General features: G+C 40.6%; 1 protein-coding gene across 3 annotated transcripts in view; it reads right to left on the bottom strand.

Annotated features, from left to right (window-relative positions):
* Positions 1–14,234, bottom strand: part of ptprsa (protein tyrosine phosphatase receptor type Sa) — a 269,659-nt gene that overhangs the window by 120,319 nt on the left and 135,106 nt on the right. For all 3 annotated transcript variants that reach the window (XM_053634470.1, XM_053634471.1, XM_053634472.1), the window contains 2 exons: positions 2,959–3,104; positions 1,094–1,235 (listed from right to left, as the gene is read on the bottom strand). In XM_053634470.1, the coding sequence (XP_053490445.1) occupies positions 1,094–1,235; positions 2,959–3,104 (288 nt within the window). The remainder of the gene's footprint in view (positions 1–1,093; positions 1,236–2,958; positions 3,105–14,234) is intronic.

Here is a 14,234-nt window from a genome sequence, read left to right as displayed (position 1 = left end):
CTGCTCTAGCCAGGAGGTGGCTAAAAACGCATCCGAGCAGCTTTGCAGCAAAGCCAGCCTGGTGTGTCAGATCCAGGCAGGGCTGGATTGCCCAGGCCAAGGTGACTAAACAGTCAGTGAAGCTAACGGCTGAAAAAAAACAACACTTCAGTAATCTTGTCTTTGAGAAAAATCCTAAGCCCCCCTGCCAGGCAGAATGTGGGAGGTAAATGACGCATGTAAAGATGTACAGCATTTGTATGTGTGTTGACATTGTGCTGGGTATTCAAGCATGCTCAGTGCAGTTCAGTGGGAATTCATGTTTGAATTTCCGCACAAGTGTATGTGTGTTCATGTGGCTGCTGTTCTGATAAAGTGCTCCACTCAGGAAGGCTCGAAACAGATGGATGAGGGAGGAGGTTGGGGAGTCACTCCCCCCCAAGTGCTGGGACCTCTACTCCCCACTGAGCTCCTTGGGCCTTGCCAAAGCCTGGATTTTCATGTAAAACTGGGCTGCCTACACGAACGGTGCGTTTGGGCCACGGCCGAGCCAGGAGCCCCTGCCGCTGCCAGGACAGGCGCTCAGCAGTAATGAGGCAGATGGCTGGGGCTCAGAGCGTGGACAGGAAATAAATAATACAACGCAGAAAGAGGAAACACTGCCTCTTCTGGCCAGATGGAATGGCAGGACTGTTTAGGAAACTGAATCGGGCTACCCCACTGGACCACACCTTGTTAGTTGGGGCCATGTTAGGTTTAGGTTATGTAGAGCAGGACGTCCACGTGAGAAGTATCCCCACACCTGCTGTTTGTAAACAGTAACCCAATTGCAGTGCGGGGAATTTCTTTTTGTCAGGATTAAACGGTTGCAGCTGCGCTATGGTGCACAGGTTTGAAAACAAAATGCTATTCATACTATCAGTTGTTTCACATTAAGACTTCTAGATATTACAAAAAAAAAAATCTATGTATGTATTTTCTTACACTTAAACCACTGACAAGTCAAGCTAAAAAAGAATTCTGATAAAACATTATGTATATAATTTCCCTATGTATATGTATACATGTATATAATTTCCCAGTGCTCTGATGTGGACTGAACAGGCTGTTTTACCTCTGATGATAGTCAGCTTAGCCTGCACGCTGACCTCGCCTTCGCTATTCTCTGCCACACACTCATAAATGTTCTCGTCTCGTGGAGCCCTCAAAGGCTGGATACGGAGCACAGCTCCTGCACCTTCATCGAATTCTATGGTCTGCAGAAAGAAAGGCGTTAGGTTAGAACTTCATATAATTGTATAATGTATAACATATGCATATATAAACGCACAGAAGGAAAGAGATAATGCATGCATAGGCTTTCAACCATGATCCTGCATGTAATCGTCAGCAGTTTAGTTCCAGCAGTGATCTGAAGATCTTTATCCATTACAGTGAAATAAAATATTTCCAATGAACCCCTCTGATGATCACAGAGAATACACTATATGGCCAAATGTATGCGGATTCCTGACCATGACAACATATGTGCTTGCTGAACAAAGGCATGACATTAATATGGAGTTGATACCATTTCATACAGAAAATGAGTACATATTTTTTTAGTACTCGTTGATATTGATTGCTTAGAATTAATCAGGGGGCATCATGGAACATTATTCTTTAGCTTTGTTTATGATGGTTGCTGCTGTGTGCTGCTAGCAATGAACTAAGCAATTTGCCATCATTAATCGTGAAATATATCCAGATCGGCATCATTTTTGCCAGTTCATTAGTGTGACAACATACACTACGTACACTTACACTTACATACACTCGCAGCTTACGTCGCATAGTATCACATGGCATCGGGGCATTTTCTTTTACGAGTACGAGTAAATGACTACATAACTAGGACAACTATGACTGTAGTGATAAAACTGTGGACACTCTGGCTATACATCACTTACCCCTGGTAGTTCTCACACCCCACTTTATAAACCGTGGCTCTAGAGCAGGGGTGGGCAATCTTATCCGGAAAGGGCCGGTGTGTGTGCAGGTTTTCATTCCAACCAAGCAGAAGCCACACCTGAATCTATTGAAAGCCAAAATCAACTGATTAAACAGGTGGAATCAGGTGTGCCTCCTGCTCGGTTGGAATGAAAACCTGCACCCACACCGGCCCTTTCCGGATAAGATTGCCCACCCCTGATCTAGAGCATGCAAGATCTCACATTGTAAATGACTGGCCAGACACCATTGGCATGTATTTTCCATAATCTTTTATACATCTTATTTACATAATCTTACATAATAAACTTTAAATATTCCATGCTATTTCATCTGATGTCATCCTAACTGGATGATGCAGAGAAAAACTGCCGTTGTTAGTCAGTAACTGACACTGTGGGTGGCTTTTTTTTACAGGAGGCTTTAAAGGCACCACTAACGAGATGCAGTGCAGTCGGTACACACTGGCCTGCCGAGTGCATGGATCAATATCAAAACAATGGCTGGAAGGGAACTCGAATCAATTTAAGCTCCTCATAAAGCCACTTTTAAATGATAAGAAGATGATCATTTGCGCCAAGATCGTTAAAACACTTGGGATTGAACCACACAGTGAAGGAGAAACGATGAGACTGGCGATCTGTGGGTGCATTATGGAATCTGTCGAGTCAAGTTTTCCATCCGTCTTGAACGTTGACGGCATGGTTAGCACTGAGCCAGTTTTAATTAAGGCGCACTGAGCATCAATCAGGACTCTACAGCTGCCATCTGTGCACTGACAGAGGAACACAGCAGATAAACATCATAAATAAGGTGCAGCTTATCTCCGCACAGAGCGTTCAACACAATGCTAACAGCAAAATCCATGTTCGGCAACCGTGCATATAAGGCTGCCGAATACAAGAACAGGATAGTATTTTGCGCAGTATGTGTTTTTCAGTGTGGTGAAGTGTGTTGAGCGTCACTTAGACCCATAGTTCTGTGCCTCACCTCGATGCGTTGAGAGTTGACGCGCTTTCCTTTTTTATTCCAGGTCACTCTTGGCTTGGGGTCACCTGTTGCCTGGCATACGAAGGACACCACCCCTCCAGAGACGCCAATCATGTCTACGGGAACTTTGGTGAACCTAGGTGGAGCTGATAGAGGAGACAAATAAAGAAGGAGAATTATTGTGTCATCATATGCACCAGAAGCTAATTAAATTCTTCGGAAGTAAGCTGTAATAGCATTAACTGTATTACTGGAGCAACAATAAGTTATTTGCAGCATGTTATGTTGCCCCCACTTTCAGCCAGTGCAACTGACCATAACACAAAGAAGGCATAACGAGGGTCTGGAATTGGAGTGGGCTTGGAGTTTTCTCATCTGGGTAATGGAGACCTGTTAGGAATAGAGGGGAGTACTAAGAAAGTAAAAACACTTAAGAGATATTGAGCAAGAGAGAGCATGGACCGATAGCGCTCGAGCCCAGAGATGACTTGGTCCCATGCATCAACATGGCAGTAATTATGCTACAGACAATCTGCACATTCTGACCATTAATATTTGAAAGGAACAATGAATAAAAAATCACAAAGCCTTTTGTCTCGATTTTAATGCCTCTGTTATTGCACTCATCCCAAAAACTCATACATGTCCCTAAATAATTAATGGCATCCAAGGAAACATATTAATCAAGGTTTTCAGAAAGACAAGAGATGACACAAACTCCATTTTTTCTATATCATAATGAATAGCAAATTTAATGCTTTATTACTACATTATTAAGAGCAGTTTCTGAATCAAATAAGGACAGAGTAAATACTCATCCATTATTACAGCCATTTCTTTTTGGATTACTATTTCATCTCTCCTGGGTGCCTAAATATCTTCTGGATGGATGGCGAATCTAAACACAACTAGACGTAAGAAGAAACTCTCACTGGTAACTTGTTAAACTCCAGCAAACAAACATATACGGAGAGATGATCAAACGGGAGAGCGAGCCCATCAGATTAATTATTAAGAGTCCGCAGGCTAGCAGACTCCGTGGGAAGAGATAAACACACATGAAGGCGAGTTCCTGTGTTTATGCAGGACTAGGAGAGAAGCAAAGAGAGGGAGAGTGATAGAGCCAAAGCATTATAAATAAATGGCTGCTTTGCAAGTCCAACGTCCATCACTCCCTGATCATACAGACATAAACACACACACGTGCGCACTCATTTTAAATTGTGTGAGTCATACGGCTTGTTGCAGAAAGGATCAAACGTGGTCACGCCACTCTTTGATGTCATGTTGCCACGAGGCTTTCCAAAGCTATTTCCTCCATCGGGAATTAAGGATCATAAGCAAAAAGCAGTACACACTCTTAACAGGATGTCAAGCTTCCTAACATAATGACATTGTAAAGGCCACGGAAATGTATTGGATAGCTACTGACCGCCCAAATGCCCAATTGTATTTGGAGTCTGAAGCAATGGCTGGGTTCCATTACCGCATGGCTGGAGAAAACATACTTAGCATGCCAATAAACCAGTTCTATGCCAATTTTCTGAATCAGTCATGCTGTATGAGGCACTGAGTCAAGCTTGTTCATAAGGTCTGATGCAGGGATGGTTGTGTATCATGTAACCAGCATCACTCTCTGGACCATTCTGAAAGTTGTGCTCTGGGGTTCAAACAAACACTGAGACTGAATGAGGCAGAATGGTGTCTTTGACTTTTGCACGGTACACATCAGACTTATAATAAAATTGTACCAATCCCATAATATCTGAATTCACTGACATTAGGATAACATCTGTACTACATGAACAAAAGGAGGTTCTGGTGTCTCACTTCAAAGAAAATAAACATTCTTCTTCTGCTGGAATGCTTTATAAATCTTTATCATCACTAAAGATATAAATCACAGCGGTTCTAACGTGATTAAGGCTACGATGAACTCAGTCTAAAATGAGAACTCTCATTTTATGGGAAATTTTCCCCACTGTAAGGGTGCAAAGTCAAAGACTACACTTGCTTTTGTTAGTTATTTAATGTTAGGCTAAACAATTTGCATAAGGTGGCCTAACATTTCATTAAAATGCTAAAAGCCAACAGAAATTTACATCACAGTTGCTTACGCGACTGATGCTTTTTTTTCCAAAGATTATAATTAAGACAGATTTGTGGGCTCACCAACTGGCAGATGAAGGGTAGGGCTCAAGTAAAAGGCAAATAGGGTGGCAGTCATGTGATGGACTAGACGATTGGAACGAATCAGGTCAGAGGCAGCGATGTTAAACTGTACAGGTCTGTGTTTGTGAAGCAGGAGCTCAGTTCACAGACAAAGCTCTCTGTGTAATCTATGTCCCTATCCTCATCTATGGTAGTGGCTGATAGAATAAGGTTGTGAGTACAGGCACAAAAAATGAGGCCCTTCTGCAGGGCTGCTGGCCTCAAAAATCCAGCCTCTAAATTGAGAGGAGCCAGTTTAGGGAGTTTAGGAACCTTACAAGGATGACCCCTGGCCAGCTCCCAGAAGAGCTGTATTAGGCATGTCCTACTGAACGAAGACTGCGGGGCAGAACAAGGACCCCGCTGGAGAGATTATATCTCACAGTTGGCGTGTGAAACGATCCCTGAGGACGGGCTGAAATCTGTGGTTGGGTACAGATAAGTCTGGGCTTACCTTCTCAGCCTGTTGACCCCCACCAGAAAAAGCAGAAGGAAAATAAATGAATGAACAATTAAAGGTTTTTCATTGCTAATGGACCCAGTTTGGTAGTGCTGGTAATGCTCACAACCTTCTAATCAGTAGCCCAAAGCCTTAACCCCTGATTCATCACTTCCTATTCACCAGACATACTAGCAACTACAAATTGCTAAATGTAATAAGCTCCCTGTCCACTATTACTAAATGTAGCATTAATGTTTCATGGAATCAGCTGGTGGAATCTTTCAATAATGACCTTTAGAAGTAAAAGTCGACCCTGTAAATGGCTACTGTGGATATTCCCGCTTAACAACTCTGCTGTGTAGGCTTCACCATATCATTAGTAAGAACTCTAACATGTCATCCTCACCCTAAACAACTGTTTCATCTGTATCTTGCACATGTTTCCACTACAACTCAATAAACCATGCTTCTAGAGTCTCCTCATTTCCTAGCTTCCTAGGTTGGAGCTGGAGACTCCAAGTACCTCATGTCTCTGGAGTTTTATGGTAACGACCTTGTTTACCTATGTAAAGGATTATGATTATTGATATGTCCATGTTAAATCTGACAGCTTGTGTGTTTGATGAGGCCGGCTGTGATTATTGGAACAGTCTAAGTAAACATACTTTGTGCAAGCATCCAGCAGCCTTAGGTCCCATATCTCACTGGGTGAAATGAAAAGAATGTCAGAGAAAGCTAAAGGGGAAAAAGATGAGTATCGGAAATGACATATCAGATGCAAGAGAAAAAGAGCTGGTTTATATCCTATAGGTTTCAGACATGCCACAAGCAAAATTATATACTTAGAACAAAGTAGACATTTCATGCTATATCCTGTTCTACACTTATTTGTTGTTATTAAATACTTATACAACACATGGTCAGCGCAACCATAAAGACTATATGAGTCTATTTACTATTTAAGTAAAAGCATGAACATGCAGGTGTACAGGTGTTCCTAATAAAGTGGATGGTGAGTGCATGAAGAGTAAATTGGGGCTCCAGCTACTCTCAAGCTGTCTGACAAATACAGAACTGTTAAAAAGTCTATTAGCTTACCAGGAGATAAAAGGATGGCCAGACAAAGTATACTGGAATTTGTAAGAGCACAATCAAACCAGTAACTGTCAAACCACCCACAGCTAACAGGGAGAAGGGAAGAGCGAGTGAGAAAGTAAGGTGGAGTAAAAGAGCTATACTGTGTGGTGGATTTGGCCATGCTGGGGATGAAGGCACTTCATTTTATTTCCAAATATATCATCCTCTTTGAGACGCTCCATCTGGACCTCTTTGATAAGAAGGTCCCTTCTGCCCCCTCTGTTCAGTATGCCTCTTACTGTCGGCTCTAACGGGAGGCCAGAGGTGACACATGCAGTTAGATGACTAACACTATAATCAATAGAAACCTTTCGGGGCTGAAAAAAGGCTTCCATTATGAGGGGAATTAGAGACGTGGAGGCACAAAATGGCAACACTATTTACTGATTTTGAAGTATTTTTTTCAACAAGCAGAGAAGGGAATGAAAGACACTTTATGTCCATCTTATTTTTAGAATAGGTACCTTTCAAACACTGATTGAGGCTAATCTGAAGGGGCAAACGGAACAATTGGGCATATTAAGGGTGTTGCATACCCTTCCCGTTCAAAGGTCCAATTACAGGAGTGTGTTCCCTGTGCACAATAGTGCTCTTGATAAAAAAAAATAATAAAATACAGCAAAGAGATCGTTTCAGGAGCATGTACGATTAAGTGTGCACGGCATGCCTCCACTTTATAGCTGCTCCAAGTAATGATTGGACAAGGATCTTTTGTACACGCACACGCACTCGGTTGTTCATACAGAGCGAGGGTGTATTTTGCTGGATGCTGGAGGAGAAAGGGGCTACTACAGCATGGAGTCATAAAGCCACCTGCCTCATCAGACACATCTCTCTTTTTCTCTGTCTCTTACTAACGAGCAGCAACTCTGACCCCAGTGTATCCAAATATAATTAATCAACACACAATGATTACCAAGACCTGGTCATCACTATGGAAACTTCCCTCCCTTTCACTTCCTCTCGTGATGGGTAGTCCACTGTGATGAAGATTTTTCTAATGAGCAGAAGAAAAAAAACAATCATCTTAGATCTCCTTGGCAAGTAAGTGTGGAGGCACGCGGGAGGACTCTAAGGATCTTCACAGCGGAAAATTGAGGCCATGTTTGTGTTCTAAATTTGCCCACTATCATCTCTCTGATCAAAAGGCTTACAAGTTGTGTAGCTGTCTAAAGTTTTGCTTTGCTGGTTCGAATCCTGAAGAAGTCCCACAGAGCAGAAATGGCCTTGCTTTCTGAATCAGAAGGATGCCATTGATTCCTTCGCTCTCTGTGGATTAGTGGGACACCAGCCAATCATAGGCGTCTGTTCACAAAAAACAATCAGGCCAGAATCAGGCAGTAAGCTCGCTCTTCCATATAAATTCAACTCATCGTCATTAATAGAGGTACCAAAATTGCAAACAAGAAAATCCTAGCAAGCAGAGTTTTCAGGTGTTCCCCATATCAGTGTAGCAAGGGGTTAAAAAATTGCAACCTCTGCATTTTGATCTTGCATGAGTGGCAACTAAAAATGGTGGCTGACATCATATTGGTCAAAGGAAGCATGTTTCAGCCCTCATCCCCTTGGATTGGTACATGTTGTGTGATGGAGGACAACTACATAATGAGATAGGAATTGGCAACAACTAAATCAGAAGCAAATTTGTTTTAGGAAAGAAACATGCTGGGCTTGGTGTGACATCAAGATATAATCTACTGAAACAGCCGGATTTAAAAACAAGACGTGGCCACCTACATTTGTCCAGACATTATATGAGGTCATTTTGAAAATAGTGATCCATCCATTTAACAGAAGTCAGCTGGATCCTCAAAAGCATCATCAGAAAAAGCATGTTCACTGCTTCCTCTTTCACATAGCCCCACTGTGTGGCACAACCCGTCTCTGCTCGATAATGATGCCTTGTCTTGTCTCTTTCTGTCATTCTGACAGTGTTCTGCATAGCAGAATCAACTGGGAATCTCAGAAGTCTGGGAACAATAATAATAATAATAATAATAATAATAAAGTAAAACACTAACAAGAAGAAACTGAGGGTTGTTTTATGATGTTTCCAACCTGCTCCTTACAACCTGCATTCCCTAATATTTCTAAATGGTCTCCACCAAGATTCTGGGACCATCTGCACAAGTCCGGAGTCAACAGGTGAAACTCTTTTTGGAGACATTTAGGGGCCGTTTACACGGCAACGTTTTCAACTAAAACCAGAAAATTTTAATGTGGTTTGGCTGGTCGTTTACACGACAACAGCATTTTGGGGCCTGAAAACGAAAACTTTTGAAAACTGGTTTGAAATTGCAAATCGCAAAGTTTTTGAAAATGTACAAAAACGAGAATCTATGAAAATGATGGCGTCATGCGCACGCGTATTACGTGGTCAGTCTTTAGGCATGCGCGCGAGTACCTCATAACAACGCGTGAGACATTCAAAACTACAATGGTGGAGTACAGGACTGTGTTTGTGCTGCTCAGGATTTTGAGTTTATTGACGTTTATCCAGCAAAGTGTAGATTTACTGCATCACTACTACGACCATATTTATAATTATCTTTGTAATTGTCTGTTTTGGAGTATATCTGTATCCTTTTATTGCTAATAAAACATAGAAGCAGACTGACTGCCAGTGTCTCACTATTTGCACTATTTCGATTTAAAAATGAACGAGCTTCGTTAAAAGAATTCTGACCTGGAGCATAAGAAAAGATAAGGGTAAGAAAAGAAAAGCTAAAAGATGGGGTTGAAGACCCCATTTCCAACATGAAAAAAAACTTTTTTTTTTTTTTTTTTAATTATATTATATTACATTAGGGACGTCTCAGCATTTATTAACCGAGAAAAATAAGCCAAATCTATTGTCACAATTCCTTATGACAATGAATAGTTTTCCAAGTCTAACTATCGAGATTCTAAGCAACTGTAGTAACATGTACATCATAAACCATTGAAATCGTTCCAGAAAAACCACATCTCCCCCGTTTACTTGTATTTGTTTATAGGGCGGACATGTCTTGCCCGGATCAATATGGCGGACACTTGACTTGAATGCTAATGTGCGCACACGCGTAGTGTTTCTTTACAAAGTGACATCGCCAGATACTGGCCTGGCATGCATAATACAGTGTTTTTAGTCGTTCTCGCGGATTCGTGTGAACGGGGATCGTTTTGACAACATCGTCATATATACACAAAACTTTTCAAAAATGCAAAGGAAAAAACTTTTCCGTTTTTAGTACACCGTTGTCGTGTAACGTTTCCCTTAGAAAGGCATACATGGTGGATGCTTTTAAAACGTCTGTCTGATACAAGAATGTCAGAAACGCAAAGAAAGAAGATAATATTATTCAAAGCCTCCTGAGGGAACAGGAAATGGTTCACAGGGTTCGCATGAATGGCCACCTGCGGACTTTGCTAAGTGCTTTGGAAGCTGCTTTTGGCAGGAAAAGGAAATAAGAGTTCAGGAAAGAAAAATGTTTTCTTCTTCATTTAGTTTCATGTGTGACAGCTCGATTGAGGTAAGTATATAATGACAATAATGATGATTGTAGCTGTAAAAATGTTGAAATGAGATGAATAAATTAAGCTAAAGACAGGGATGTAATAAATCTTAAACACTGAGGTGCTGGATAGTTAAGGCATACCAAAACATATCTGTAAAAAACGAAGCAGGTATTTCCATAAAAAGGTACTGAATGGCACAGACTTCTTAGCCACATTAGTCCCGATAACTCCAATGTAAAACCAAACAAGCCAAACGTATCTTGGCTACATACATTACTTGCGGGTTGAATTTGTGTAAATTAGATTTTTTTTCACCATTCAGTTATATGCAAGCAAGATGTGCATTTTGGCTTTAAAACAATAAATGTTACAAAAAGCGATCACATTCCTCTTTGCTTGCTTTTCATAGTTTCAGATTCATTTTGCGGCTAAAACTAAAGAACGATCTTGAATGATCCTGATGTGTATTCAGTATATGATCCGAAACACAATCAGAATAAGAAAAGGTGGAATAACAATAGGGTGTGTGTGCACCTTTGGTGCTTGACCCCCTAATTTCCAAAGTGCACATCTTAACCAGAGAAAACCAGCCTATAGAATGGCTGACTTGAATTTCCAGATCAACTCTATGCAAGATCGTTGAAATGTATTGCAGTGGCATTTCTTTTTTCTTTCATATTTGGGATTCACAAATATTCAATTTCTTTTGTGTGGCGAATCAAGTAGAAACAATTCTCAAAAACAAGCAAATATTTTATTTTATTAAAATCATATTATGAAAAAATTGAAAAAAAGGCTGTTTGGTCATTGTGAAATGGACCAGAGAGCCATTGCTCTGTGAGTCAGTAGCTGTGGGAGACTTCACTTCACTCTGGACAGTGCTTCTGTTAGCATTCGCCACATTTCAATATCAAAGCATTCCACGCTGAGCACTGGATCCTGAAAAATGCCCTCAATCTCTCTCTCGCTTGCTGTTTCTCTTTGAGGCCACCAGCGGATAGATCTGTCAAAGAATCTCAGGATCAAACCACAGAACTGAGTCAAACCTCACCCTGTTGATGAATAATACCCTCAACTTGTCATTAGAAAGAGAAAAGCAGTAGAGTATTACTATTCTGCAATCCATTCTTTAAAACCTGCAGGCTTGCCTAGTTATCCTAGAGCAAGCAGGGGTCCTCAACTAGCGGACAACGGTCCAGATGCTTGAAAGAAGAAAAAAAAAAAGCCCCAGAGTTGATAAATTTTTTAATAAAATGGCCATAGTTCAATGACACTAGCTTCTGTAGCAGATATATCGTATGCAGTTATGTCAATTATTTAGCTAAAGGAAGCTCATCAGACCAAAGACTAACTATAGAGAAAGATAAAGAGGGCAGAAAGGGGATTTAAAAAAAAAAAACAAAAGATGTTTCAATTATACATTCTGGTCAGATCTGTATAGTGATGGTTAAAGATGAGTGAATAGAAAAGTATGCAAATATTCTCTGCTTCAATATCCAAAACAAACGTATTGTCTGCTCCAAGTAAAGGTGTACGTTGGATCGAAAACGCTGAAAGACTGGGTGCTTTTTACTTTAAGGCCACCTTTGAGATATAAAAACAATATCAGAAACTTAAATAGAAATCTCAAAAATTCAGATTTGATGTAAATCAGGCTAAAGGTGAGCATTCAGGATTCCCAGGGAAAAGACGTTTGGACAATATTGGGGGGAAAAATAATTAAATGCATCACAAATTTTTTTTTTATTTATTTCATATGACATGTATAGGCTATAATTCAAACATACGGAATTCCGATTCAAATACTTTTGCCAGCTTCCAAACTCTATACAACCATAAAAATGTAATTGTTATCACCAATTGGTGATAACAGTTGGTTGCTAATCCAGACATATGTAAGCACGAAATTTTATGTAACAGGAATGTCACAATTTTTAGTTGCCTTATAGGGTTATCATAGTGCAAATTTCTGACACACTTTAAATATGAGAGCTGCAAATCTGCGTACTGACGAAGCAGTGGGAGTGGGAGTTTAGAGGCAGTGAGGTAGGAGGCGATACGAAATGCGTGAGGTACGAAGGTCAACTGTGACACCATCTGCTGCAGATGGTCACAACTACGCCAACTACTTCAGCAACGTGGTGACAGACAAGACTCTGCGAGACATGAATCAGCGAGGACGAGAAAGCGAGAAAGACCAAAAGAGTCAGAGAGGAAAACCGATCTGATGTAATAAGCATCCTGAAACAACCTCTGTCATTTCGGTGAGGCTGGCAACGTGACGCTGAGCGGAGCTGAAGGGGACGTTTCAGACTGGAAATTTAGTGTGGCAGGTAGGCTTCGGCGTGGTGAGAGAGGTTATGAAATAGTGGAGGAAGACGCAGGTAATGAGGGATTTTAACAGCCACCTTTAAACTGAGTAGACATGCAAAGGGAATGAGACTGGCAGGGAGGGAGACAGCTAAAGAGAGAGCGGGTGAGCTTTCCCGGGGCAATGAAGTTTTTCACTTGGCAGCTTCAAAGAAAAATTAATTATAGAAATCGCCCCGTCATGTTCAACCCATGTCCATCAAAATTACGAGGTGTTGGCGAGGACATGCTTTGGAGACAAACTCTTAAAAAGATTGCTCTATGCCAAAACTCACTCAGCAAATAAATCAGGGAGATTGAAAATGGAAATATATGAGGGGAAAATGATTTACAGGTAGTAGTACGAAGAATTGGTTCATGTGGTCTGGGACTGGGCTAATTTAATTCTCCTTAAGGTTAAGAAACAAAACAATCAGTTTGGTCCTCTTCCTGAATGTAAACCGAACTCATGATCATACACTGAATCATTTGCTGGTCTTTCCATGTTTCCTGTCTTTAGCTCTGCAATATCCTTTTGCTCATTTTTAGACATGAAAAATACCTCATGGATCTACACAAACCCATATGCCTCAAGCTAAGCAAAGTACATTTTATTTTGTTCAAAAAATTCCAATTCTAGCAACAGTTCATTAAATTGAAACTGTTTCTACATTTACTATGGGCTATATGTCAGTCTATGTGTTACATGGCAACATGCAATGCTCAATCCAGCTGTGGTGTCTTTGGGAACTATTTTCATTGACAGAGCAAAAATAAACAACATATTTCACCATATTGTGTGTGAAATGTCAGTGACTCTAAAAGCAAGCTGAGATCAGGTTACTGTGTTGAGTTTGACATGTTGCCCCTACGAGTTTCCTCTGGGTGCTCCAGTTTTCCACCCACTTCCTAAAAACATGCAGTAGGTGGAATGGCTATGCTAAACTGCCCCTAGGTGTGAACGAGTATGCATGGTACCCTGTGATGGACTTGCATACCATCCAGGGTGCCTTCCCACTTCGTGCCGTGTTCCCTGGACAGACTCGGGATCCAAAATAAAGCTTAAAGAAGATGAATGGATGAATGAATATATTTCCGGCAAAGGGTAAAATTGTATGCATGTAATTTTTTGGTCAGATTGTTCTTTTAATATGTCAGTTGCTTATTTGCATAATGCATAATAATCTACCCTTTTCCTTGATATACTCTGGATTCTGGTTTAATGAATGCAGACAAAGAATCAAACAATTCACTTATTTTTAAACTGCAGATATTCTCAGTGAAAATACTGCATTTTTGGAGCGTCACCATTACAATTACATTTATTTAAGAAACACTATTCAGTCTATACCAAAGATGTGGTTTTAGTGCCAGACTTTTAATTAAAGACCTCACAATTCTTAACTTTTTCACCAATACCAAGTAAGATCATTTTAGTATCATGGTGTTGATCTTCTATAAAAACATTCCATTGTATTTGGCTTCCCCCAAAATATCACAAAATAACAAGCAGCCTGTGGTAATGTGCCATTACAGAAAGAAAGTAATGCAAAAAAGCATGCTTTCTGACTCACCCCATATACCTTAATATAGATTCTTTACCAGAGTCTTATTGTGCTTTAGCCATGAACCTGGAGAA

This window comes from Ictalurus furcatus, chromosome 10 (assembly GCF_023375685.1).
Source record: "Ictalurus furcatus strain D&B chromosome 10, Billie_1.0, whole genome shotgun sequence".
Lineage (NCBI taxonomy): Eukaryota > Metazoa > Chordata > Actinopteri > Siluriformes > Ictaluridae > Ictalurus > Ictalurus furcatus.
The sequence above is the reverse complement of the archived record's forward strand: the minus strand, read 5'-3'. Positions and strand labels throughout refer to the sequence as shown.